The sequence below is a fragment of the Vanellus vanellus genome (genome assembly GCF_965231255.1).
Source record: "Vanellus vanellus genome assembly, chromosome: 1".
In the NCBI taxonomy this organism is placed as follows: Eukaryota; Metazoa; Chordata; class Aves; order Charadriiformes; family Charadriidae; genus Vanellus; species Vanellus vanellus.
Window position 1 is genome coordinate 213,574,854 of NC_138905.1, and position 26,273 is coordinate 213,601,126.

At 40.6% G+C, this 26,273-nt stretch overlaps 1 protein-coding gene across 1 annotated transcript; it reads left to right on the top strand.

The window, feature by feature from the left end:
* Window positions 1–746: 746 nt before the first annotated feature.
* On the top strand, window positions 747–22,964 carry RAB38 (RAB38, member RAS oncogene family; the record flags this gene model as incomplete). The annotated part of the gene is made up of 4 exons (XM_082498561.1): window positions 747–849; window positions 2,869–3,131; window positions 11,418–11,698; window positions 22,812–22,964. Exons 2-4 carry the CDS (start codon window positions 2,927–2,929, stop codon window positions 22,962–22,964), a joined length of 639 nt encoding a protein of 212 aa, XP_082354687.1. The 5' UTR covers window positions 747–849; window positions 2,869–2,926.
* Window positions 22,965–26,273: the final 3,309 nt, after the last annotated feature.

A 26,273-nucleotide genomic window follows, 5' to 3' on the forward strand; every position in this document is an offset into this window, starting at 1 on the left:
ACAGACAACCAAAATACAAACACTGAAATGTCAACTAAATTGGTGGCATGTTTACATGTTCTTGTTGCCTGGACGTTGCTGAAGGACCTGCAGCAGCAGAATAGGGGCTCAGAGACAGCATGTGGCTCTCCCAGCTTGACAAGTTACCCCTGTCAGCTGAGCCTTGCTAACTACCCACCTGTGGGTGGCAAATTCAAGCGGATGTGGTTCATATTAACTGCCCTTAACTGTTGTCTCAGCTAAGACAGATTGCATTGCGTCAGCTCCAGGCAAAGCACGCTTCCCTGGACACCTCTGCCTGCAGCAAACCACTGAGTCACCATAACCTGGTTGTGTGCCTGAAGGGATCGGCTGGCGTCGTCAAACAAGTCTTGCAGTGATCTCTTAAGACACGACCAGCCAAAATTATCTGCCTTCCCGCATGGCAATGATTACCACTCCTGCAGCAGAGTTGCAAATGAGCAGTACATCCACACCTCCCTGCCCCAGTGCCTTCAGTTGCCAGTGAAGTCAAACCGGTACAGACACATAGTTCAGGACGTGGCAACAGTCCTCCAAAAAGGTGGAGCAAGGCAGGGCTGAGGGCCTTATCCCGCCTCAGGAGCATTCAGCAGATAATGTCTATAAAAGTCAATTCACCATGGAGTTAGGGGACCCGGGTACAGCTTTTACTCAACAAGACACTTCAGTCCATGCTTCACTTTAGCTCAGCGAATCATACTTCTAAATGCAATGAAGCCTCCTACATGCTCACCCCACATCTGAACACCTCACTGAACACTTTGCTTGGAATCCTACTGCCATCCTGGGTGACCTTGACTAAGCCTATGAGGAGCTCATTGTACCAGGGTGTTGCTGGGGCCAAGAATTTAGCCACGTTCAAAGAAGAATTGGAAACTTAAATAACACGATTATCCAGAGCTGTTATAGCTAATGCTAACAAAAACCTTGGAAGAGAGGTAAAGCTTCATGCTTCTGGGTGTAGGCCAATCTTTAACTACACTTACTAATAACCAAAGATCTCCAGTTACCTAATATCTGCTTACAGTCATCTTCCACGCACTGTTTGCTGAGCACGGGTCATCATCAAAGAAGGATAAAAGATCAGATGTAATTTCAACCTCATCCAAAACACCAATTTCGTCATTTCCAAAATTGCTAAACCCTCTCAGCCTGTTCTTTTTTTTAACCTCTGTAATGGGAAATCTTCAATTTTAGAGGGGAATTGTGAGTGCTTAGAAGTGCTTGGGTACTGGATCCTCTCTGACAATGGCAGTGCTGTGAAGGTAAGATTCACAGACCGCACACTACCAGTAGCAACAATAATAAACTTGAGTCGTGCACAAATAGTAGCTGATTGGAGTGCACTACTTTGACTCTCAAATTGTTTTTTATGATGTCCATAGCTAACAAGGCAAAGCCCTTTAAATTTTTTTTCTCCAAACAGAGGGTTACAAATGACAGCTTGTTTTCGGAAAGAGAATCTATCTTATTGAAAAAAGACCTCTTATTAAAAATAAAAATATTTCAGGGAAATTGAGACAGCTTTCTCCTCACATTACCCATTTCCACTTTGTGTGTGTGTGTGTATACAAACTTTAAAGTTTGAGTTTAAAGACTGATTATAAAAGATTGCATAACATAAGTGTTCTGAATTCTTTGTCTACTAAAATCCAGCTTTTTGGATAGATGACAAATTTCTCATGCCATTTCAGTGCACATTTAGATAAGAACTCCATTAAATAATATTTCAGTAAGTGTAAAATGTGTTTTCATTTTATCAGGATCATCAATAAATGTAAAAATCATTCATGGATGAGTTTCACACAATGTTAAAAATCTGGGGGTTTGCTTTCAAAACTGTTAAAAGAATCAAACACCTCTAGGCAGTGGATAGGGGTCTCCAGCTAAGCTGTCAAGTTGAAACTGTCACTGTTCTTTTCATTTAAAATATAGGGTCAGTCATGGCAGTGGAATGCTTTACTCAAATGTGTTCAGTTGTTTGCAAGTTTGATACCACTTATTTTGGAAAATAGAGGACCGTTGAGACACTGGCATTCATATGCTCTAATGCTGTTACGCATTCATAACTTCTGATTATCGGAGTCATGGGATAAATCTGGATTTTTTGAATTTTAGAGTCCGATTGTAAGAGAAAACAAAGTGTGAGCTCTGTGTTGCATTCAGCAGATGTGAGCATGTTTATAGGTACAGACAGACAATCTCAATTACGTTAATGAAACTTAAAAATATGTGTCTGTTGTAATTAGATTCACACAGCCCTCCTAGCACGGACATATGTAAAGATGCTTTATATTGCTCTGACTGCCACTTCTAGTGATATAACTGCATTCACACAGACTTACATTGATTAAAACCAAATCACATCCAAAGTTAGAGGCACACTGGTTTAATTTTTGCACTTTAATGGAGGCGTGAAACCTCTGAAAGGAGATTTCTGCTTTTTTGCTGTGACTGGCATTTTAAAGATGTCTGGAAACAAGCAGAGGGTGACAAATCATCACCAAGAAGACAGTAATTAAAAAAGTATGCAAAACTAGTGCAGAACAGAAACACTGTCCTTCCAGCGAGGAGCGAAACGGGGAACAGGACTGTTACATGACTTTTCCTGCAAAGCCTTTAGTAGCCAGACTAATCCCAGGCACACCTCGTGCTGACCTTTACACACATTCGCACAAAACTTTCTGGGAGACTTTCTTTCCCCAGTCTCTTGCTTACTTCATCTCCCAGCAGGGCTGCCTGCTGGACCTGGTGATACTGCTTCTGTACAAAGGGAAGGAGCCTCCACCTACCTTCTCGCCTTCCCTCCCCGGTTCCTCACTCCCTCTCTCCCCCTGGGGCTGGCAGGATTCCTCGGGCAGAGCATGCAATCAGTTCGCAGGGAGCAGCCGCAGCCACAGGAAAGATGCAGAAGCCCAGTCAGAAGGAGCACCTCTACAAGCTGCTGGTGATCGGGGACCTGGGAGTGGGCAAAACCAGCATCATCAAACGTTATGTCCACCAGAACTTCTCCCCCCACTACCGGGCCACCATCGGCGTGGACTTTGCCTTGAAGGTGCTGAGCTGGGATGCTGAGACCGTGGTACGGCTGCAGCTCTGGGATATCGCGGGTAAGTACGGAGGAGAATCCTTTGCTTCGTAACTCATCCAGAGATAATATAAAATATAGACCCAAATTCATTTGTACTAATATTTATGTTGGAAACTACCAGTGAGGGAGAGGAGATTGAGGAGAGAAAACTTTGAGGGCAGATTGAAATTTTGGAGTTTCCCTAAAGCCAGCAGGCTCCCAAACAAGGAGCGTCAGGGTGAAACCTGCCCCGTATGATTTTTCTCCCAAGCCCTTAGACACGTGCGGGGACATGGGCACCTCTCCCCAGATGCCCCAGTTCTTCCCCTGCAGCTGCCCCTGTTCAGCTTCCCTCATTAGACTAACAGATAGATCTCTGTGGTGGGAGGGAGAGCAACAAGAATTCCCTCTCACATCTATTTAATTTGGTGGAAGAGATGAGGTATTCAATAAGATGGTTAAAATTATTGTTATAGTTTAAAAAATAAGGAAAAAATGTCGTCGAGTTACTTTATCAAGATACCTTCCTTCTTCCTTTCCTTCCTCTCTCTCCTATCTTCCTTCCTTTGGCCCAAGGAAACGTAAACAACTTCTGACATCCTTTGAAAAGAGAAGTGTTTCCATTTGGCAATATTCCTGGTTGCTAAAAATGTATTTACTCATGTTTACTTGTCCTTATTCCAACATTGAGCAAAAAAAAGATAATTTATTCTGTGCAGGGAGAAAAAGAACAAAGAAGTCCAGTTATCCTAGTATGTTTACATAGTTAAAAAATAAAGAATTTGACATTGTTGCTGTCAGTGCTTCAGAGTTTTTATATTTGGCTTCCTATTAAACCCACAATTCTTTTTTTTTTTGCCACCCACCCTTACTAGGAATTAATCCTTTTTGATTCAGACCACAAAATAACAGTTTATCTCGATGGCATATTTCGCATGCTATAAGTAACCATCTTTCATTCAGTGTGTGTAGGAACCCAAGTACAGCTAGAGCAAAAAGGAGGGCATTTTTAAAGCTCAGTTAAATTAAGAAGTTTCATTTGTTAAGTAAGGAATAGAGGTGAACATTATATCAGCTGTTAGGCAACTATGCCAGCCTGTGGCCCGAGCCGTGGGGTTGAGTGATCTAGTCTGGAACGGCACCGAGTAAAACTAGTGAAATGAGAAAATTCTTGACATTCTTATCGTCGGAGGGAGTGCCTTTCTTCTACGCTTACCGCCTCATGTCTGGGCTCTGAATTTGGCACCAAGGTACTAAAACTTATGCAACAACACCACTTTATGCACAGCATGCATAACCTCAGCTTTTTTACACATCAGTACAGTCTTGTGGTTTTATGATATTAAATACATATACGCTCGGTTTTCTTTATTGAAAGTTGGAATAACAGGGAAAGCATTGGTTTTATCGCTCACCAGTGACCGGTTATAACAGTAAATACGCACACATCCAGCAAAACTTTTCTGTATGAGAAAAGGCATTTAATAGTAAATTCTGAATGCATCGGGGGCTGAAAGAATGTATTTTGTATGCCTTGTTTCAGAGATTTATTACACTACTAATCATGTGCTGGCGGATCATATGATGTAGCTTTCAGTCAGGCTGCAGAAGCAATTACAGCAAGTTATAGTACTGAATGACTAGCGCGCTTTCTGAGTTATCACGCATGACAGAGAGAATTACAGCATAGTACTAAATTTCATATGAATTGCTCAATTCAAAGCATCTCTGTGAAGGTCAAGACAGTGGCCGGTAATAAAAAGAGTCGCTGTCTCAGTTTTAATGACTTCTGTGTAAGAAGCTTTAGCTGTTGATAGATACACATAGAAAATAAGTTCGGTAAGCAGCACGCTGAATTCAGATCAGCGTGGTGCTGGCATAGAAGTTATCATGAACAAGCTGGTGAGAAAAAAAAGTTGTTTAGAAATGAAAGCGAAGTAAAACTGATTGGAAATGTTTTATCCTGGCCGTGGCTGGTCATATATCACCACTTGCAAAACACAAATATGCGAGGATAAGAGGGAGGAAAATAAAAGCTCTGGTCTCAGAACATCCTCTCTTTTGGTAGAGTCTCTGTTACTAGGTCATGTTAACTTTGGGTGTAAAGAAATAAATTTTCGGTCCCTAACCAAGCTGAAGGGTGTTGTCTTAGCATTTAGGACACCTTGAATTGAAGGAAATGCTGCAAATGTATCAATATATGAATATATGTGTATATGTGTCTCTCTCTCTCTCTCTCTCCATATATCAGGCATCATTTTAGGTCTTACACCCTGTCCTTCCCCTCCGTTGTACAGCAAGCGAACTTACTACTAAGCCTAATGTGTACTCTTCCTTGCACTTCACTGTGCGGTTTGGCTAAATTTTTTAACAATCTAGAAACAATCTTCTCTAAAATGCTTTGAGTAAAACTAATATCAAGCTTATCTCCACCAGTAGTAGGATTTACGTATGTGGTGACTTCACGGGAGAGTGACATACTCCAGCCGTGGGAGGACCAAGCAGTTTACCTTTGTTTACTTTTACAGACATTAGAAGAAAAAGCAAATTTGGTTCATCTAGTGCCATCTAATTTCATATTTAAATATAGTTTATAATTCTGTAACATATTTTTCTGTATTCTTTAATTTGATCAACAAAACTATAAGATCTAATAGCTAAATGCTGAAACTGCATTTATTTAGATGAAAGATAAATACTGAACAATAAGGATAACTAGTATTAAAGAAATTAATTCAAGGGTAAGATAGGTTCTGCATCACATATTATTGCATTAAGACTTGGGGTTTTTTAACAGATAATATATTCCTGAAGCTATGGGTATTAGACGGGAAGAATTGGACAAAACTTCATGGTTTGTGATGTTACGTTATCTCTAGCAACACACTGGCATTAAAATCTATGGATTTATGTCTGATTCAGTGAAGTGCCTAAGTTTCAAGTGACTGAATTTTCACGACTGTGTGTGGGAGGAGATATACATGGTAAAATTCTCCTTGTCTTTTACTTCCTCCCAATGGTTCCATTTTATTTCATTGAACGTCCCAAGTTCTCAGTTTTGGTGTTCACGTCCCTATTGAAGTGTGCCATCACCGCTACTGCTGGGTCATACATCTTTAAATCTTGCTCCTCCGTCAATTTTATTCTTTTTCCTTATCTTTTCTGCTGCCTCTGTACGAGTGTCCTTTAAATTCATTAACAGATTGTCAGAAGGAAAGCTTTGAAAGAAATTCTTAATTATTCTTTTGATCAAGGCTGCTGTGGCGGGGGTGGCCCTGCAGATGCAGGCTGGGACCACTTTTGAAGAAACCAACTATTGCAGACAGCCAACCCGGGTGTATTTCCTATTCACTTCTCTGCAAGGCTGCTCTTGGTGCTACTGTCTGTGTTTCGTGTCCACAGTGCCCTGAGATTTCTCTGAAGACCAGCCTTAGCTGCAGATTTACTGCCGGGAGCAGCTCTGTGAGCGCAGCGGAGGGCAGAGCGCAGCACTTTCGAGCCTCCCCTCTCCCCTGCTGCTTTTTCACAGCCATGTCAGCATCACCGTTAAATCTCCTGCTGTGTATGTGTGGGCTGGATTATTCATAGCTACCCAAAATACGTTGGTTTGCTTTTACAAGACTGGATCAGCTTGGAGAAGAGAAGACTCCAGGGAGACATTGTAGCAGCCTTCCAGTACCTAAAGGGGGCCTACTGGGGAAGGACTCTTGGTCAGGGAGTGGAGTGATAGGATGAGGGGTCACAGTTTTCAATTGAAAGAGGGGAGATTTAGATTCAATATCAGGAAGAAATTCTTTACTGTGAGGGTGGTGAGCCCCTGGCGCAGGTTGCCCAGAGAAGCTGTGGCTGCCCCATCCCTGGAGGTGTTCAAGGCCAGGCTGGATGGGGCTTGGAGCAACCTGGTCTGGTGGGAGGTGTCCCTGCCCATGGCAGGGGGGTTGGAACTCGATGATCTTCAAGGTCCCTTCCAACCTAAACCATTCTATGATTCTATGATCTCACCTCATAAAAAGGTGGACCAATGCATGGGAGATAGCCACACAATACCGGCAGTGAAAGAACAGTTTCATTTCCTTTTCCTGCACCTCTCACCTTCGGAAGCAGCAGTCTTTGCAAAGATATAGGCAAATGTCCCTGCAGCTGTAAAGTTTTTATGACTGTTATGCTCCAGAAGGAGTAAACGGACTGTTCACAAATGCCAGGCCCAGCACTTCCTCGGCAGTTCAGCCATTTAGTGGCTGCTAAGCATTGCAGTACATATGCATAAATAAGATAGTCATGGTGATTTCTAGGCTAAGTTACCTTGAAATTACTGTTCTGCAAACATAAATAAGTCCCTCGCTGTGGTGGTTTTATTTCAGTATGGGTTTGTGGGGGATCCCTGGGCCTCATCATTCTGACAGCCTGCTTTTCCACATTCTGGGGTGGTGAACACCACCTCGAGGCCGGCTTATGTTTCAGTCCATAAAGACAATTACTTAAATCCAAGGGTGAAAATTCTGAACGTTATTTTGAAGTGAAAGCTAAAAAATGCTTAAATATTTTCCACAAATTCCAGCTTCTCAGTGTTGGCTAAAGGCCCTCTGTAAAGCATGGTAGTTCCCAGAAGCTTTTGCCTCTTAGGATGAGGGATGGTGGCAAGAAGTAAAACCCATTGTAATACTGGGCATTAGGCAGTTTTAATCAATTTTTATCTTGCACTATATTTCAGATACTGTGGGAGTGATGGTGGAAGTTATCTGAGTTTTAGCACCTTATCATTCTTTTTGGTAACTTTATCAGAGATGATAGTGGGTAGTGAAAATTGTAGATTTCTATACCAGTCATGCTGGCAAATTTATATGGGGTGCATTTTTATAAGCTGTGAAAATTTAGCTGTTGATTGCTTTAAACCCATGAAACAACAGCTTTCCCTGCTGCACAGGGGCCACTGAGATTAGGATACATATGCAGGCAGGTGTCATTCAGACAGGGAGTCCTTCCATTTCGTGGAAACCTTGTTGTTTTGGCACCTTGGTCTCGCTGGGTTAACTTCAAAGTGGAGTAGGATTCGTCTGGTTTAAGAATTAGACAACTTGTACTGAACCATCTGAGCGTAATCTATTTACCCTGGGCTCGCCAGGGGGTTGAGGGTAGAGATTAAATACCTCCATAATGAAGCTTATGTGACCGCCCTTAAATGTCTCTCCTTTCTGAGGAGATGCCCTCTAGATATCTCTTCTCAGTCTCTGACTACACAGGGACCCTAATCTTAGATACACCCTGTTACTTTTTTTGGAATTAGGGCCGTATTTTTTAAATTAGGGCTGATGAATCCCAATGTAAAACACCATCTCTGTGGGCAAAGGCCATCAGGCTCGTGGGGTTTGATGCCAGATGCTGGTGGCCTTGTAAGGGACGAAGTAACGTACAATGGGCCAGATCAAACAAACATTTCACAAGTTTCTGATCTTTCCGATGAAAAGCAAAACCCATCTTCCCCAGTCCCTCTCTCAATAAAGCAGATTCTAATGTTCAAGGCTGCCTGCGAGATACCACTGAATACCTAATGGCTGATCTATTTTCTAGCCTAATTACTGCCTCAGCCATTGTGTTGCTGAAAACCTAAGGCCAGATTATGACACCTTTAATACATCAAACGGTGCCTATTTTCATGAGTAATTCTGATAAATGAAAAAGTTTTAGGAACCTCATCTATTAAGACAGGTATTCGTTCACTTAAGTGAGAATCTTTAGAAAAAAGAGTCCTCCAGGACCCTCAGACACAATATTTAGCTCTCCAAGCACAATGCAAACACTAAAGATCACGTTTTTTCACAATGTAAATTAAATAAAAGTAAAGCCATTATGCAAATGACATAAAACTAAAATTCTGTGGTTTGCAGACCACCTCTTTTTCTATTCAAGGTTGCATAATGTCTTTATGCCACCAAGTAAGTTCATGTATTAATTGCAACTGATGGGGAAAAAGACCACTTCCAAAAGGGTTTAAGCACTTTTTCAGCCAGCAGCTCCATACTTTTTCTTTGAAGTGATTGGTAATGGAAATCGGTGAGCTCTGTCCTCCAGCATAAAGCTGTTTTTGCAAACACAGTGGCTTTTCTGTGCAATGAAAAATCCAGGTATCTGCAAAAGCAGCTTAGGGGCAGAAGGAGGAATTGGTGTGTATGACATACTATTTGTCAGAACTTTGTGAGCCACCACTAGCCAGAAGAGCACATCATAGGAGCCTTTTATTCCTCTAATAACTTTGATTAGTTGTGATGAATAATTTTATGCTGTGACTTAATAATTTAGTTCATGTTCTGTGACACGTCCCACCTCTTTAGAGATCTGTGTCCCAATAAATACGTCATGCCCAAGTTCAGCTGTTCTTACATCATCTACATCTCATCTACAGTGCAAGCATCTCAAGAACTTTGCATGAAAAGTATAAAGTGTCACTGAAATACAATATGCATCAAAACCTAATTACATATGTTGCTGCTTGCCTCACTGCAAAGTTTCTAATCAGACCTTGACTTTTGTTTGAAGGCACCTTCTTGCAGATGAAAAAAAAATTGCTCAGCAAGGAGATTATTGAATAGCACATGACTTAGCCGTTCATCTGATTAGCCCACTGATAGGAATCATAAGACATTTTCATAAAGAATGGCCATAAGAAATTTTCAATGTAACCTCATATTTCCCAGAAATTATGTCTTTATATCTTGCTTTATCAATGGGAGGCAGTGTTTGTTTAGGGTAAAAAAAAAAAAAAAAAACAACCAAAAAAAAACCTAACATGAATTTGGAGAAGACAGACATCCACTTTTGGTTTCTGTATCATGTGAATGACTTTCTCCTTGTCGCAACAGCTAGTGCATAAAACCAAAGATAAACATCACAAGCAGATGGTGTTGACCCCATAAGTGCGTTCAGTGCTATTTTAATGAAACTGCATGGTCTGGAAGCCCAGTAATCAGCACTGCGGAGTTCTCAACCCAGCCTGACATTTGGCAGCACAATTTCCATCAGATAAAACCTCCACCGGTAACCTTCCCAGGGTCAGAGGCAGACTGCCAATCTTCTTGTCTTCCTAACATACTCAAAATTATGCACATTGAGAAAACAAGGTTAGAAACAGAAAAATTATGCACATTGAGAAAAGAAGGTTAGAAACGGGTTTCTGATGAATGTTGTCTATTTTCATAGTACTTTTACTCAGCTACGGAAGCATATGTTTAAATACAAGAGTTGTCTTGCTTAAAGAGTGCTGTTGTGAGATGTTTCAGGAATTTATAATTCTATTTTGGATCACAGCTCAGCAGTAGACATCAATGGAAATTCTGTTTTTTCACTTCAAGAAAAATTCTGTATAATTTATTTCCATTCTTGGAAACATTTTTTCAAACTTCCCATGAAAACAGCATATATATTAACAAACGCACAGCTAATCAACGTACTTCATCCTGACATCAAGTGTGTTAAGCTTTACACTGTTAATTATATAAATTGAGATATTTACAAATGTCCCTGTTTGAATATAATAATATAATTTTAGCTCACAAAAATACTGTAAATAACTTCCCAGAAAACACTTTGAATTCAGCAAATAAAACCACAAGTCTTCTGAACAGATCTAGTGTGAAACGTCTCCTCCCAGACAATTTCACTGGAGCAATATGGCTTTTCGTGTTGCTACTGCTGTGCCATTTCTTAGAACACTTTCCACATTTGTAAGGCTTTAAATTCACCTTTATTACCTCTGTGCTTTAGTTTACCGGTAAAGTAAATTCATAATGAGTGTAATGCCTGGTATGGCTCCGGGGCTCCATTATTGTTGATTTCCATTGATTATTATCACTTGCATAAAAATGTGTGGGATCCTCTCCATGGGTGAGCAGATCAGTTATGGTAGATATTTCCCACATAATACCATAATATCAAGGAGTTTCCAACCAGGTACCTAGATGTTTTGTGACTCCTGTTTAAAGTCCTATAATGCACACCAAGACCCTTGGTACTGTCCACAGATCTGGAAATCTGGCAGCTTAATAAGACCGTACACTGAAGTTCAACCTTGTCATAAAGTTAACGAATTTCCTTGGATGTTTGCTTTAACACTTCTTTTTCGTGCCATACTCTCTTGCATTTTCATACAAATGAGTCTAGCATGGTACTTATAATTATTTAGACAGAGTAGCTCTCCAGAGACTTAAAAAATGAAGCCCTACCTTCAGTAATGTTCTCTTACAAAACCCACTATGTTAAATTTGACCTAGATTGGAAGCAGTGATTTTTACAAGGTGGTGTTTTTTTTCCCCTCCTACTTTCTTCATCACAGGTCAGGAAAGATTTGGAAACATGACCAGGGTATATTACAGAGAGGCCATGGGGGCCTTTATTGTCTTTGATGTTACAAGACCTGCAACGTTTGAGGCAGTGACAAAATGGAAAGAGGATTTGGACTCTAAGTTGGTTCTTCCAAACGGCAAACCTGTGCCGACAGTCCTCTTAGCAAACAAATGCGACCAGGGAATAGACGTTCTCATGAACAACGGCATCAAGATGGATCAGTTCTGCAAAGAGAATGGGTTCGTGGGCTGGTTTGAAACATCAGCCAAGGTAATATTTCCAATTCCTTTTAAATGTTTCTCCAAGTTCAGAGAAATTGGTTCCTAAAACAGTTCACTCAGTTGAAATGTGTTATCTTGCAAAGCTCCCTCTTGGTGGAATTAATTAACTGAGAATTTTTAAATTAATACATTTCTATTTGGTTTAGGCCTTCTGTTGCAAAGCAAATTATATGCAATGTTCTGAAGCTGCTCTAATATGACAGGCCAGCAATAAAGTATGTAACTGGTCGATAACTGACTGCGTAATAGCCTGGGGAGGAAGATGACCTTTGGCAAGACACAAAAGCTACCTCTTGTGAATGATATGAGGATATTTTTCATGATTCTTAACAGTGAATGCTATGTCTAAATATTCATATAATGACTTTGCCTGAGAAATGCTGATTTGAAACAATAGTTTTATTGTGTTAGATTCTAGAAAAAAATCAGTCTACAGTAGAGCTTGCACGATGCTTACAGTTATAAGCTCTCATTCTCAAAAACCTTTTAAAAAAAATCATGTATCTGGGGAGGAAGGAAAGATCAGCAGTCAAAGTGCTGAATGAGCTTCTCTGAGGTTGGGTTCCTCGCCTTGGTACAGATTTCCTAAGTGCCTATAAGAAAATGGAGATAAAAAACAGAAAGGGCACCGGGACTTTCAGGGTTCAAAGGCCCAAGGTACAGTGCTCCAGCACATCAATTTGAGATTTCCCAGATAACCTCACTGCATGCAAGATTTGGAGAGCTGGCGTGAGAAGTATTGATTTGAACACAACAACTCGATGGATATTACGTTTATTGTATTGTGCGTTTATGAAACCTGGTGTCATCATTAACAGCTCTGGAGAATGTTTGGATGTTTTAAAGGTAAACAGTTCGGCTCTGGTTTGACCTAGACTGTTAGTAGACTGAAAGCCAAAATGCTACATTCAATTTTTTTAATTTCCTTTAAGCACTTCAGGAAAGTTACTTAAGAATCTTCATCTTGAAGTGTATATTTGTATTTTCCTTTTCTGGTCTTGACTCCTTCTTTAAGCATTAATACTTAAAAGAAGTCTCACCTGTAATGAGCAGAAGTAGCAGCAGGTGACTAGCAGCACGTCCTAGTCTGCCTCAAGCACTGCATGAGCTCTGGGCTGAGACGTTTTTGTGGTCAGTGTCTTTGCGGTCAGTCAGCGTCTTTGCTCCGCTACTGACTCAGCCTCGAAGCTAGCCACTGTTTCTTCAAAACGTCATTTTTAGGCAGACAGTTTGATCTAGGTCAGTGTGTAAATTATCTTGTTCTACAAACAGGGTATTTGTCATTGCTGTATGACAGGGCCTGATTTGAGTTCAGATCTGTGGATCTCTGACGATTTCTGCTGGATGAGGCCACCAGAATACAGTGTTACTCTCTAGGATAACCAAACTTTTACTACAGACAGTGTCCAGTTCCAGTTAAGAAAGAGGCCGAGATCTCTTACAACAGCTTCTTCGCGATAATTATGGCAGAAAGCTAATTATTCCAGGGGAAAAAAAAAAAAAAAGGAAACTTAGAGAGCAAAGCATTTGGAATAGCAGCTACAAGATGATGTGGAAAGTTGAGGGGATTATTACAGGACAAATTACTATTGTTTGTATAAGAGTTACATATTCTGCCCCTTTTTAATATTCTGTTAGGTGTCTGACTGTCTTTCAGGCCACAAATAACATGAAATATATTGTTGCGAGTATTTGGGATTCAGTTCAACTGTGATGTGTAACACTGTATATGGCTGATTTCTTTAGAATTACTTTTTCTTCATTTCTGACATGTACGTGAGTCTATGTTTCCTGGAGACAAAACCCAATTCACTGAAAACCAAGACCTGAGGGCAAAACCATCACAAAGATCATGTGGAGAGAAATGAATAACAGATTGTTTTAACAAGGCTGCATCTAAAAGACTTTCAAAGAGCACGAGAGGGGAGAGGATGGACCATTTTTTAAGGGATACAGGGCCATAGTTTCATTATTCTAGGTTTGGATCAGCAAAGTCATGCAGCTGGTCACTTCTCTTTGGCCTATGAGAAAGGAATCTGTACCATGAATCCCATACATCAGTCCCCAGCAAGCACTTGTCCACCTCTTACAAAGAGCAACCACGTTTATTGCGCTAAGGCCCATTGCAGGTCACCACAGAGAATCAATGTGCAAACAATTTCAAAGGTGCCAGAGAGGTTTTACTGTGATGATGGAGCCAGTATTGGGCAGAACCACGGAAGCGTAAAGGACACGAAAATTTTTAAAAAGTCACAACAGAGGGAAATTCAGTCCAAGCTTTTCTAAGCCACATAGAATTAGGATTTAGAGGTATTTTAAAGAAAAGAAATATCTCTGTTCTTACTTTATTTAACTCAGAAACCCAAGCAGTCCTCGGGTCCTCAGTGCAATCACGTAGGAACAGAAAGAAATCCAGCTCTGACAAGACTTGTCTTCAACAGCCATTGCAAAGGGAGCAGTGGGAGTTGAGGACACCTCACTCTGTTATCAGGCTGTTCCCTGTTGCTAGAGACTAAAGGCTATCCTGCAATCCCCACACCTAGTTTCCACCCAGAATTGGAGGCTCCTGACTTTAAAATGACGCAAAGAAGAGTAATTCCACTAAAGATGGTGGAATCACAACATTTAGGCTGTTAAATCCAAATAATTTCCTCACTTGGTCTAAGGTCGGAACTAAAACCTACACATTCTTACTAAACAAAACTTATTATTACTGCTATTTTAAAATATTGGATGTAACATGTATCTGGTATTCTTTCAGCCTAGAGCATATTAAATAATTGAACTCAGGTCTTGGGAAAAAAACCTGGCTATGTTTGCTATAGAGAATAGAAACTCTTCTCTGAAGCAGAATAACACTGACAGAGAAGGCATGGTATTGCAGCTAGCACTTTTAGCAGTTCAAATAAGTAATAACTCTTTTTTTGTGGTATCCTGGAATAATGAGATCTCCAGAGGTTTTTCTGGAGACGTGCTTGGAAATCTTATAGCCTTCAGAGCAAACTGAATAGGATTTATGCATTTTGGAAAAACAAAGGTGATTATTTATAAAAGTACATCTTTTAGTTCTGGTTGCCTTGCAGACAGTAATGTGCTATATATGTACCTACCGTATTTCAAGCTGTCAATGGTTTGAAATTTTTGTCTGCAGCACTGGCAGAGATTACACCAAAAAGCATCACTGTATTATTCCCTGGTGCTGTTTTTCTTAAGTTAACCACTTCAGTATAAAACATTTGCATTCTCATGTATTAGTTTTGATTCTTACGTTAATCTGAAGGAAATATTCAGCCTGTTCCAATCTTCTGCTCCCTACAAAGACAGAAATTGTTCTGATAGTTTGGCACGTAAGAAGGGACTTGTGGGGCAACAGCACAATGCACTATAGTCATAAGTTACACATGTCACCATATACCCAGTGGAGAGCCCAGTCTCTTTTACATATGGTTATTTCATTTGTTCGTATTGATTGCAGTCTGAAAGGCACATCCCCAGATAGTCAGGAAATAACCTTAATAGTAAATTCTTTAATAAACTGCATTACCACAATTGTGAAAGATGCATTTTTTTTTAAAGGAAGGAAATTCTCCTTCCTGTCACACGTTTAATTATCCCGCATGTGGCCAGAGTAGCTGAGAGCTCCACCCACGTTTCCAAGCCTTTAAACTGTTTTCACCACCACTCCTAGTTCAAAGAGGCGAGCTTTTGACTTGGATTAGAAAAGCAGCAATTTCAAGCTTATTATCACTTTATAATGAAAATGGAACTTGTGCATCAATAACAGACAAGTCAGTCAAAACCAAATGTGCTTGAAAATACTTCAGAAATAACTTGAAATACCTTACGACTGACCATAGTGTGCTGTGATTGTGCCCGAGTTCCTCTTTTCCCTGCTGTAATTCTGCTGTCAGCAATACAGAATTTGGTGAAAAGACATTCACACTTTGTCCAAATTGCCCAGAAGGGCTGGTAGCTGTGCTTTTCAGGTCCTTACCAAACTAGGCTAAGCACCCAGCTCCTTGTCTGCTGAGCATCGTGGCCTGGAGACTGAATGAGCACTGAGTCTCTGGGCTGTTTGGGCACATCCTATTTGGACAAGGACAAAGTTATAGAGTCTTTCCTCCTCTCAGAAACGTGGATAATGTGTCCTTTCCCCAGCTGTCGTCTGACAGGCAGTCCACAGTGTGCCATAGTGCCCAAACACTGGACTGGGAATCAGGAGTTCTCTTTGCTGATCTACTGGCTGACCTTCAGAAAGTCACTCTCTCCTCTGATCCAGAATCTTCTTCCACAAAGCAAGGAGCAGTTCTGCTCATCTTACCAGTGAGCTCTGTGAATGAACCAAGCTCTGCGAGCCCTTGTTTAAATCATAATTTATTCATTTCTTCTGACCAGACAATTATGAAATTTGAAAAGAACCAAGCTACACTGTAGACTTGCAGAAGAACAGGATATGTGGCTTTGATTTCCATAGAGACAAACAAGGTTTGGACATGTATTTGAATTAGTCTGACACACTGCAGCTGATCTGCTGATCTGGTAACTGAAACCAAAGCAATCCATTTCAGACTGCCAGACCCAGTCGGGGATATGTAGCTCCCTGCACTGTCTTTTTAATTCACTCCAAAAAATGCCTGACCACTGCGCAGACCCTTAGAAAATATTTCAGCTTCTGCCATAAACCAAGAAATGAAGCTGACACCTAAGGCAGAAGCTTTCAGTTCATATATACAGTCACTCTGAAAAATCCTCCGCAGAGTTTGTTTCCTGTAACTAAAAGAAGAGGATTTGCTTCAGATCATCCTGCAGGTATTAGAGCTGTTCCGTAGCTCTCTGTATCACTTTTATGAAATATGTTATTTAGTGCTGGCCAAAAGCTGAAAATTCACGGAATCGCAGAATTGTTGAGGTTGGAAAGGACCTCTGGAGGTCATTTAGTCCAACAATCTTGTTGCAGAATATTCAACCAGCTCTAAGAATTCAATTACAGAAATTATCTTGTTCTCAGGGTTGCAGTCACAGCAGTTCACATCCATGAATTTCATGTTTGTGCATCCAGATGGCTTTTAACTTGTTAGGTTGTGTTTTCCTAGAAACACAACCACAACAGTATGGCACAACCTCTTAATAAGGCTCTGCTGCCAGCAGCTTCCGAGGGAGCTCTGCTAAGGGAGCACGTGGAACCATTCCCTCAGATCGCGTTCTCCAGGGGAGTTCAGGTTAAAACATCTTGACAGTCATATCACTGCTCCTGGATTTTAGATTATAGAAATAAAATGTGGAAACCATGTGATCCTCACTAGGTTCCCATCTGATGCCTGAATATTTCAGAATTTGTAGGCGTTTACTTAAGGGAAGTTGATTTCCATTGACTCCAGTAGTAGAGCCTAAGGTCAGGTCTCTAAGTGGTGCCGGTTTAGACCTCCCCACATTAGCTCCCTACAAGTTAGGTAGCTATGCCTGCATACGCTTTGTTCTTCGCACTGACTTTCAAGGTAAGACCCAGAAGCATCAATTCAGTCAGGAAGTTTTATACCAGAAAGCAACCAGACAGACAAATCTAAGATATCTGCATGGCGAAGAAAGAAAAGTTTCATTTAGAAGTAAGACAGGCCCATAAAACTAGCAAAGGCCTTTTTTCTTCTGTGAAGAGCGAGGAGCCAGTCTAGTCTGAGGGGATTTATTTCATATATTAAAATGGAATGCTCTAAATTTTAATGTTTTGCATCTGCATTAGAGTTGACAGACAAGGGGGAAGGCAATCCAGAATGCAAAGCAGCTCGCTGAGCTTATGGACTGCTTTGAGACACATTCAACAAAGTATTTATTTTTCCCTCAATTGATTGTTGCATTACAAGACTACGACATTATTTACCATAGCAATAGGTTCAAAGGTTTTAAATCATGCAACTCTACTTCCTTGCCCTGAATTGCTACCCTTTCCCTAAAACTGCCCTTTGAAAACATACATTTACAGAACCACAGAATCACAGAATGGTCAGGGTTGGAAGGGACCCCTGGAGATCATCTAGTCCAACCCTCCCACCAGAGCAGGGTCACCTACAGCAGTTGCACAGGACGGCGTCCAGGTGGGTTTGGAATGTCTCCAGAGTGGGAGTCTCCCCACCTCTCTGGGCAGCCTGTGCCAGTGCTCTGCCACCTTTAAAGTAAAGAAGTTCCTCCTCCTGTGAAGATGGAACTTCTTATGTTCAAGTTTGAAGGAAATTGATCTACAAACCAAACTGTAATTTCATCTATGTTTTCCAGTGTTCCTTTCTGGCTTTCAGAGATTGCTCAGAGTTCTTTTCTTTGCCTTGCTTGGTTTGGTATTGGAATAAAGAGTAGCATGTGCTGATGTTCACTTTTGCATTCCTTCTCGATGGGGTCAAGAGGCAGACCGACTCAAGTAGTCAGACATCATCACAGGAGCTGGGTTCAGGTCCTTGCCCTGGCAGACATTGGCAGGTTGATGCAGGGTAAGACTTAGGGCTGGATTCACAACTCAGTTCTTGCGTCACTGACTGTGATAGTGTCTTTCAGGCGCTGGGGGTTACTGAGGCACAAAAGTGGCAGAAATGGGTTATGCACCTCAGGGGACAGGGCAAAGGGAGATGCCCAGGAAAGGGTTTCATAAAAGCTAGCATGCTAAATCAGGATGTCAGTGTGAGCAGCAGAGCAAAAGCAGGATGAAAAGACTGATAGCAACAAAGGCTCCATAATGTGGGTAAAATCCTTCCTTTTTGGTCTTGCAGAGAAACTCTTCCACAAGCTTTGGGAAAGAAGGGTGTTGTGTTCCTACATTATCATGAGAAGGCTTCAAACTGTGTCATCTCCCACTTTCCAGATAGCCACTGTGTGCTGGACCAGGTTTCATGCAGTTTCCTCTGTTTGGGGCTCTGAATTTTCTCCATTCGATACACAGCCATAGCTGCATTTCCCTATCACAGAAAGATGCTGTGAAGACAAACACATCAAAGATGCAGAGCTGAGTAATAGCGGCCTTAAAAGTAGCATAGGGAGACAGAACTTCCCCAGTGTTTGGAGAACTGTGAAGGTAAAAGTGACCTCAGAGGAGGCTGGAAGACAAGCTACAGCACTACAGGTGCACCTAGTTCCATGTCAAGAGCTGGATAATCTTTGATGTTCAGAAATGGCTCCACCAAGGAGGCAGAGTAGGATTGGTATCACCCAAAGTATTTGCTCAGAATACAATAGGAACTTAGTAAACCCCAAAAAAGAATAGAGAGGAGAGGAGAGGAGAGGAGAGGAGAGGAGAGGAGAGGAGAGGAGAGGAGAGGAGAGGAGAGGAGAGGAGAGGAGAGGAGAGGCAAAGCCATAAAGGAGATGACAGTTAAGGTGTTTCAAAAGAAAGACTCACTGAATAAACATCTCTTCACCCTGTTGTCTCACCTATATTTTCTTTCTTTTTCAAAACATAATTTATTTTATTTTTAAGCATAATTAGGGCTGTTTTCATGTTTCAGTACAATTGGCAGGGTCTGTGATTATTGCTCTCTGTTCAGTCTTATGCTCTGATTGTTGGTCCCTTTGAATTTGTTGGGTGGATTTTGACCTGCCCCTTTTTCTCTGTCCTTCCCTAGATTGTCTTTCAACACCTCCGGCTCTCTAAAATTACCAGGTCTCTGGGCGTCTGCGTTTGGATAGCAGATCACCTTCTACTGTCTGCAGCGGCTTCACTGCCTAGCAGAATATTGATTTTTTTTTTTTTTTTATTGCAAAACACACTGTAGGAAGAGAGGTGCAGAAATCAATATTTCATTAGACAGACCAGAATGCAGCCATGTCTGATCCACAGGCCTGGGACACAGAGTAGACACCGTAGGGTTAGGGTTGTAGCAAAAGGCAATATTAACATCAGAAAGGAAGCGGTCAAAGCCCCAGAGCCGGGACAACAGGAGTTGCTTTGTTGGCGTGAGCACAGGCTCCTTGAGGCGAGTGACTTAACATGTTGGCTTTTCATCTGTACCATGTACCAGTTGCCATATCTGAACCATGGGAGAAGGCTGGAGCTAGACACAAGCTCAAAAGCAGCTGTGCTGTCTGCCGGGGTCACCCTTCCTCTCTTGCTCCCCTTCTACCCGCCAGAAGTCTTCATCCACACAGCTTAGGCAGTTCGTATAAATATTCAGGATAAGAAAATGCCTCTCTGATCCGACACACACTACAGACAGGACTTTTTATTCCTTTCCCCTCATACGGAACAAAGGGCAGAATTTTAATTGCATGTGTGCAAACGCTTTAAACGGTGCACACTTGCAAACCAGCACGTTTTGCTTGGAGGAGTAAGAGCTCAGTCACCAACTTTGGCAGGCGCCTCTGAAGGGATGGTGCTCTGGCAGATAGGAAGGTGGGCATGGACTGAAAGCAGAAGACTTTTCAGGTGGAATGGCCAGAGCTATCTCTATCTGTATCTAATCCCATTTGACAGATATTCAGTGGATATGGGCAGACACCTACCAGAGAAACAACAAACTCAATCCAAAATGCAATTAACAACATAATAAGGAATACAGGTCAAATTTGGTAAATCATTTCATTAAAGAGGAGAAAGACTAATGTAGAAAAAGAGAAGCATTAATTTTCATATTTCCAAAATGGAATATTTTGAATTTTTTTATGTCAAAACAATACCTGCATGTCTAGTTAGATGTGTCCCTGCCTATGGCGGGGGGGTTGGAACTCGATGATCTTCAAGGTCCTTTCCAAGCTAAACCATTCTATAAATCTATGTTCAAATTTGGCTTCCTTCCCCGAAAGAGCTGTATAGATTTTAAAAGGCATTTAATAATCCAATTTCACTTTGGTTTGAGTTCTGGCTGAAGTAAAACAGCATTTTTTTTGCTTCTAATTTTTTAGGCTTGGGTCTGGCACATGGACTTCCACCCATCACCAAGTAGGGGTGAGGGATGTCCACCTATACTCATTTTATGCTTTTGTGGGCTTGGGTTCCTTCCCTCTTTCCCACTCTTATAAAATGCTGACCTTAAGCCTCTGACAAAGAAGGTTTCTGTTAATACATCTGAACATTATTCTGTTTGGGCACAATCTCAGATAGTCACTAAGACAATTATTGAAAAAATACATGCTGATATCCCAAGAGAAAAGCAGCACATGGGGAAATGAAATGCTTACCAGTCCATCAATAAAGGAAAACACAATGCAAAATATTTTTACGTGTGTGTTATTGACCATTTAACAATCCTGTTTCATCTTCAGCTTTCTAAGCAGTACTGAGAGGTATTTTTCGTTGTCTATTTTGTCTCATGAAATTTCACAGTGTTCTGAAAAAGCCTTTTGGTGCATGCTTGAGGAATTTGCTTGTCTGGTCTGAGGAAGCCATGTGATACAGTAACATTTTAACATATCAGTACAGACCTGATTCCCAGCTCGGTATTACCTTCTAGGGCTTAGCATGTAAATGACTTGTCTAAAGATTCGGTTTTTTACAGCTAGCTGATATTCTTTACAGGTCAAAGTTCAAATATTTAAGTTCACTTGTGTAGCTGAAGAAACCTGTGAAATCTTGGCACTGATTAACATTTTCAGTTAGATCCCCAAATTTCAACACTATATTGTGGTGCAAAGGGGTGGTCAATGGCGTTTGTGGAGCTCTGCCATTGATTGCAAGCGGGTTGGAAATCAGCCTCACAGAATCCGTTAATTTAGCTTTTGATCTTCGTGTAGTTGTACCATCTCTACTGAAACACACACATGCGTACCTTAGTTTCCTTTTTTTTTAGTTGAACATCATACTCAAACAACTCTTCTGAATTTTTTAAACATACACATTAAAAAAAAAACATTTCACATGTTAAATTGTACAGGTTATTTTATCAGTGATACTGAATTGATGCTTAGCATTCAATGGAGGCAGACTTCATGGCGTTGTGTGCATGGGTGTTTATGATCTCAGTACAACAGGCTCCAGATTCAGCTTGGAAACCTGGGTCAGTCTTAGACTGCAAATAAAAACGTAATCTTTATGAAGAAAGAGGAGAATGTGCATATAGATAAATATATACATATATATTTGATTGCATTTCTGTAGGTATGTATGTGGGTGTGGATACGACTTCCCAGAAGATTGAAGCTACAGTGAGGTTTCTATCTCCAGTCATATAAAATAAGTAATCAATGCCAATAGTTAGAGTAGAAAAGTGTCTTTTACACCAGAAAGCCTGACTTTTCATTCTAAACGTGTCGGTGGCTGTCATCAAAAAAAAAAAAAAATCCTTACTCAGTATTACTGCTTATTTTTTATGCTCTGCTGAGCTGTGTCTCACTGATCAGACTGTTTCAGCTTTGCTTATTCTCCAAACAGAGTAAGGGTGGCTGCAAGTTAAATGTGCTGTTGTGTAGGAACGTAGGCACGTGTAGGAAAAGACGTGCTTTGCCTTTCCTTCCAAACCCCTGGAGTGAGGATTTCTGTCTTACAAATGAAACCAAGGGTGATATACCTCTTCTGAAGCAGCACATTGGAGATAAGTCAGCCTCAACAAAAAATAAGTGAGGACTCCAAATGATACAGAACTTTTTTTTTTACTGTTTTGTGAATAACTTGAGATTGCATCATTTATTCAATGAATCTGATTCATCACAGGTTTCATTGTGAGCATTGTATACAGAAATCTTTCTGAAACTGTGGAAAAGGCTTTAAAAAATAAGTGCTATTTACGGCTGAAATTTCTGATAGTTAATTAATAATTTGAAAATCAGGGTAACCATTATTCAAGCAGTAAAATACGGATTTTGAAGTGTTACTTGGGGCATCTGTCTTTAACATCCCTCTGGCATTTGTTTGTTTAGTTTATTGAAGCAATCAAATCACCAAGAGTTTGGGATAATTTAAAGTGAGCTCTGCGTATAATTTAAAGTAGATATGAAACATAATATGCAAAAAACCCTAACTAACCTAAAAACTACAGTAAGCATTATTTAATACAATCAATTTTTAAAAGCTGTTTATTAAGGAAAGTAAACTTTTGATGTTGCCTAGAGAAAAGTTTAATTATGCACAAGAAATATGCCGCATGGTGTAATTCATATTGACTAATCAACCTCTCTTTCTCTTTCACTTGCAGGAAAATATAAACATCAATGAAGCTTCCAGATGCTTGGTGAAACACATAATTGATAGTGAGAGTGATCCAGTTCAGTCTATTGAACCAGATATTATAAAACCACACTTGAATTCCTCCAAGATTGTCAGTTGTTCAGCTTGCTTTAAATCCTAAGAGACTTCCAGGCTATTACAGGAGCTGAACCATGGTTCACAATGTATACTTTATCCAATGTACCCAGCCTGCCCAGACTGTCCATAAACAGTTTGCCGTTTTCTGAAAAATATACTTACGATTTTCCATATTTTTTAACAGCTAAAATTTATTATGAGCTGTTCATTGATAGCACCTATTAACACTGTCTTTGGCTACTGGCCAAATAAGACTCACGGTGGTGGCTGTGTTTTCCCAGTTGGGTAGCACCACCAGTGATATCAAAACCTATATCTTTGCAATGTGGTTTCTGAAAGCTCGTATTTGTGATGTGACTGCAGCAATACCCTTCTTGTCCATTGGTTCTCCAGCCCATCTTCTCAATCCCCTGAGCAGGCAACCATCATCATTACACTGTTTTGTCACGCCTCACACTTGAATGATCTTTCATGTGAGGAAGATGATGACGACAATGAAAAGATAGTTGTTCAGAGACAACAGGAACACTCACGGTGAAATATTTCCATTGCGAGTTCAGTCTCCCGGGTGAAGTGGTAGGACTGAACACAAAGCAATCTTTCATGGCATTCAGTTCTTCAGAAGATCTCACCTTCGGAGACTGAACCCTGGCATAGTATTAGCTGCCTCTTTCTGAAAAGTTGTTCTTGTAGTTGTCAGCATTGTCTTCACAGGTGAAGCAAAATGGAACAAGTTGAGGGTGAGGGGTGACAAAACAGGGAATCAGGGGTACAGTCGCATAGGTGAGGTGGCTGAGAGTTTCAGAAAGGTCATCTATTCTAAAAAGCCAGCAATTCCTCTGAAAAGCACTCACTGATTTTGTTTCTGCCTCTCCATCCTTCATGTTACAGATGTTGTCCCTGTGTGTTCAAACTGTGTATATTCTGTAAGTCCCTGCATACATCCCTCCATTGTGTTGATTCTTATGGGAAAATTCACTATCCATCCGCGCTATACTGTAACAGTTGGACTTTTCAGGAACGCATCTGTGTTGAATACATCTCTGTTGTATTTGCTTTCTGAGAACATTTTTTCTAAAAAATGCTATTGTATGAAGGATCATAGGAAGCAAAATGAAGCAGTCCTAAGAAACACTTCTAGAACATGTGCAGAATTTGTTGAGCTGTACTGTGGAAATTAAAGGGTTGATTTTCAGAGTATCACAAAATATGCAGGTTGGTGGAGTCATTCGAACAAGTGTGTCTAGACAAGAAGTCTTGACATCTGGCTGCAAGCCCTTGCAAGATAAACTTTGCCTGTCTCCTGCCATAGACAAATCACTTCTGTTTTCTTGTTGCTACTCAGCCTTTTCCTTCCTAAGCTGTGAACTCTTAGTGGTAGGAGCTGTCCTCTGAGACGGGTTTCTGTCCTTAGAGGTGTATGACACCGAAGGGGAGGAGGCAGAATCTCATGACATCTTGTGCTTGCAGACACCACTGCAATACTTCACTGAATACTTGGTTGGAAATGAAGGAGTGAAACTCTCAAAGGCTAGTGAACCGGAGCTGGGTAGGAAAAATGAAAAAAAAATAATCCTCAAGGTGACCTTATCCTGTGATACCTACAGGGTTTGTGTACCTGTAAAGGTCAGCCTATTTCTGAAAGATCTGTTACTGTATAGGAACTGCAGAGGAGAGCCAGGGACAGAGACATAGCTCTTCATGTGCTCTTCCTAAAGCTTTAAATTGATATATTTTTGTCATAGGATTTTAGAATAAGAAAGTAAAGTCTGTGGTTTTAAAAATAAAAAGCCACATCCAGAATTAATCTGCACACACATATAGATGTAAGGATCCATATATATCATGACCTGGATTTTTTTGAGGAGAGTAATTTTCAAGTTGTTTTGATCGCAGTGTTATCCTTTAACAACTGTGTAAAACATCCTTTAACTCCTGCTGTGTTCTGGGTCAAATACATTAACATTTCTGCCTCAGTTTCCTCATCTGTAAAATAGGGATTGATGTACACACCTACCTCACAGCACTCCTTGAAAGTTACTGTTGGCACCGTGCTTTGAAAATATATGTTATACAAATGCCAAGCTCTATTACTGCTCAGAATGAAATATGAGTGCCCTCTAGCATAAATACATGGTGCTGTAATGCCTTAATGTTCTAATTCTATCCAGGGCTTGCCTGTGCTGCAACAATTAGCTTCAATTATTCCACCTCAGTTAACCTCGACGAGGTTATAAAGCAACGTGTGACTGCATGGGATGATTAGATTAGCTGCAGATGGGTTGCGAACGGAAACTGTGGCTGCACAGATGTCATGGTACTAGTTTAATAATCTCAGCAACAGAGCTGCAATTCAGAACTCGTGCCAGGTCAGCTATTTCAAACTTAAAGCATTATTTAAGTCAAGTCGTATGGATGCCTTATCAAGGATAACAGTTAATTCACACCTTGAGCCAACACTGTGAGGAGCACAAGCACCTAGATATTCAGATGGCTTCTAATAGGCTAAGTTTTCATGAGTTGAACTTTAATCAGAAAGCTGGATGCCTCAGGTGAAGCAGAGGAAGTTGTAATTTCTTCCAAAAATTGCTTTGTGCTTAACTTGCAACAAACATAACGGTTGCTAACGTGATACGTTATCTTCAGATCACTTGTCTTTGGTGGCTTCTAGCCAATATTCACGAAGCATAATGGTAACTTTCACAAATGTTTGAGAGCTATGGCTAAAGATCTGGTATAAGAGTCATTAAAAAACTCACATAAATAAAAAGCAGGTTTATATAAACTATGAATTCGTCATCTATTCCCCTTGTTTCTGTTGTGTCAGGTTTCTCTGCTGTCACAGTTCTGGGGCGCATTTTCCACCTCTGGTAGATGGTGGATGGAATTGGGCCAATTTCTAGACTAAAGACTATATAAGGTAGAGGTTCTAAAGTCATACATATTACACTGTAAGAATTAGAACAGTATCATGAAGAATCAGACCTCCTTGGGAGGTTACATAATTCCAAATGTTCATTTTTATTTGTACTGAAGTGATAAGAATCTGTCAAGTCTCTTTCTATAACACAATAAATGTGTGAACGCCACCTGGGTATCTCGCAAACAGAGGCTTTTCAGAAGGGGTTGTCGTAGGCAGGCCAGAATAAAAGAATTAATTTCGAATTAATGAGCTCAATTTGTGCCAGTACCCTTTCAGGAACAACTGTAAAATGTAATTATACTGCGTCAGTCTCTAACAGGTTGGATTTCCTTGTTTTTTATTGATACATTCTGTGCTATGTCCTCTTTGCTGGTCATTAGGGACCAGGCATCTTAATTGCATGGCCATTTCAAATGCAACATTTTTCCC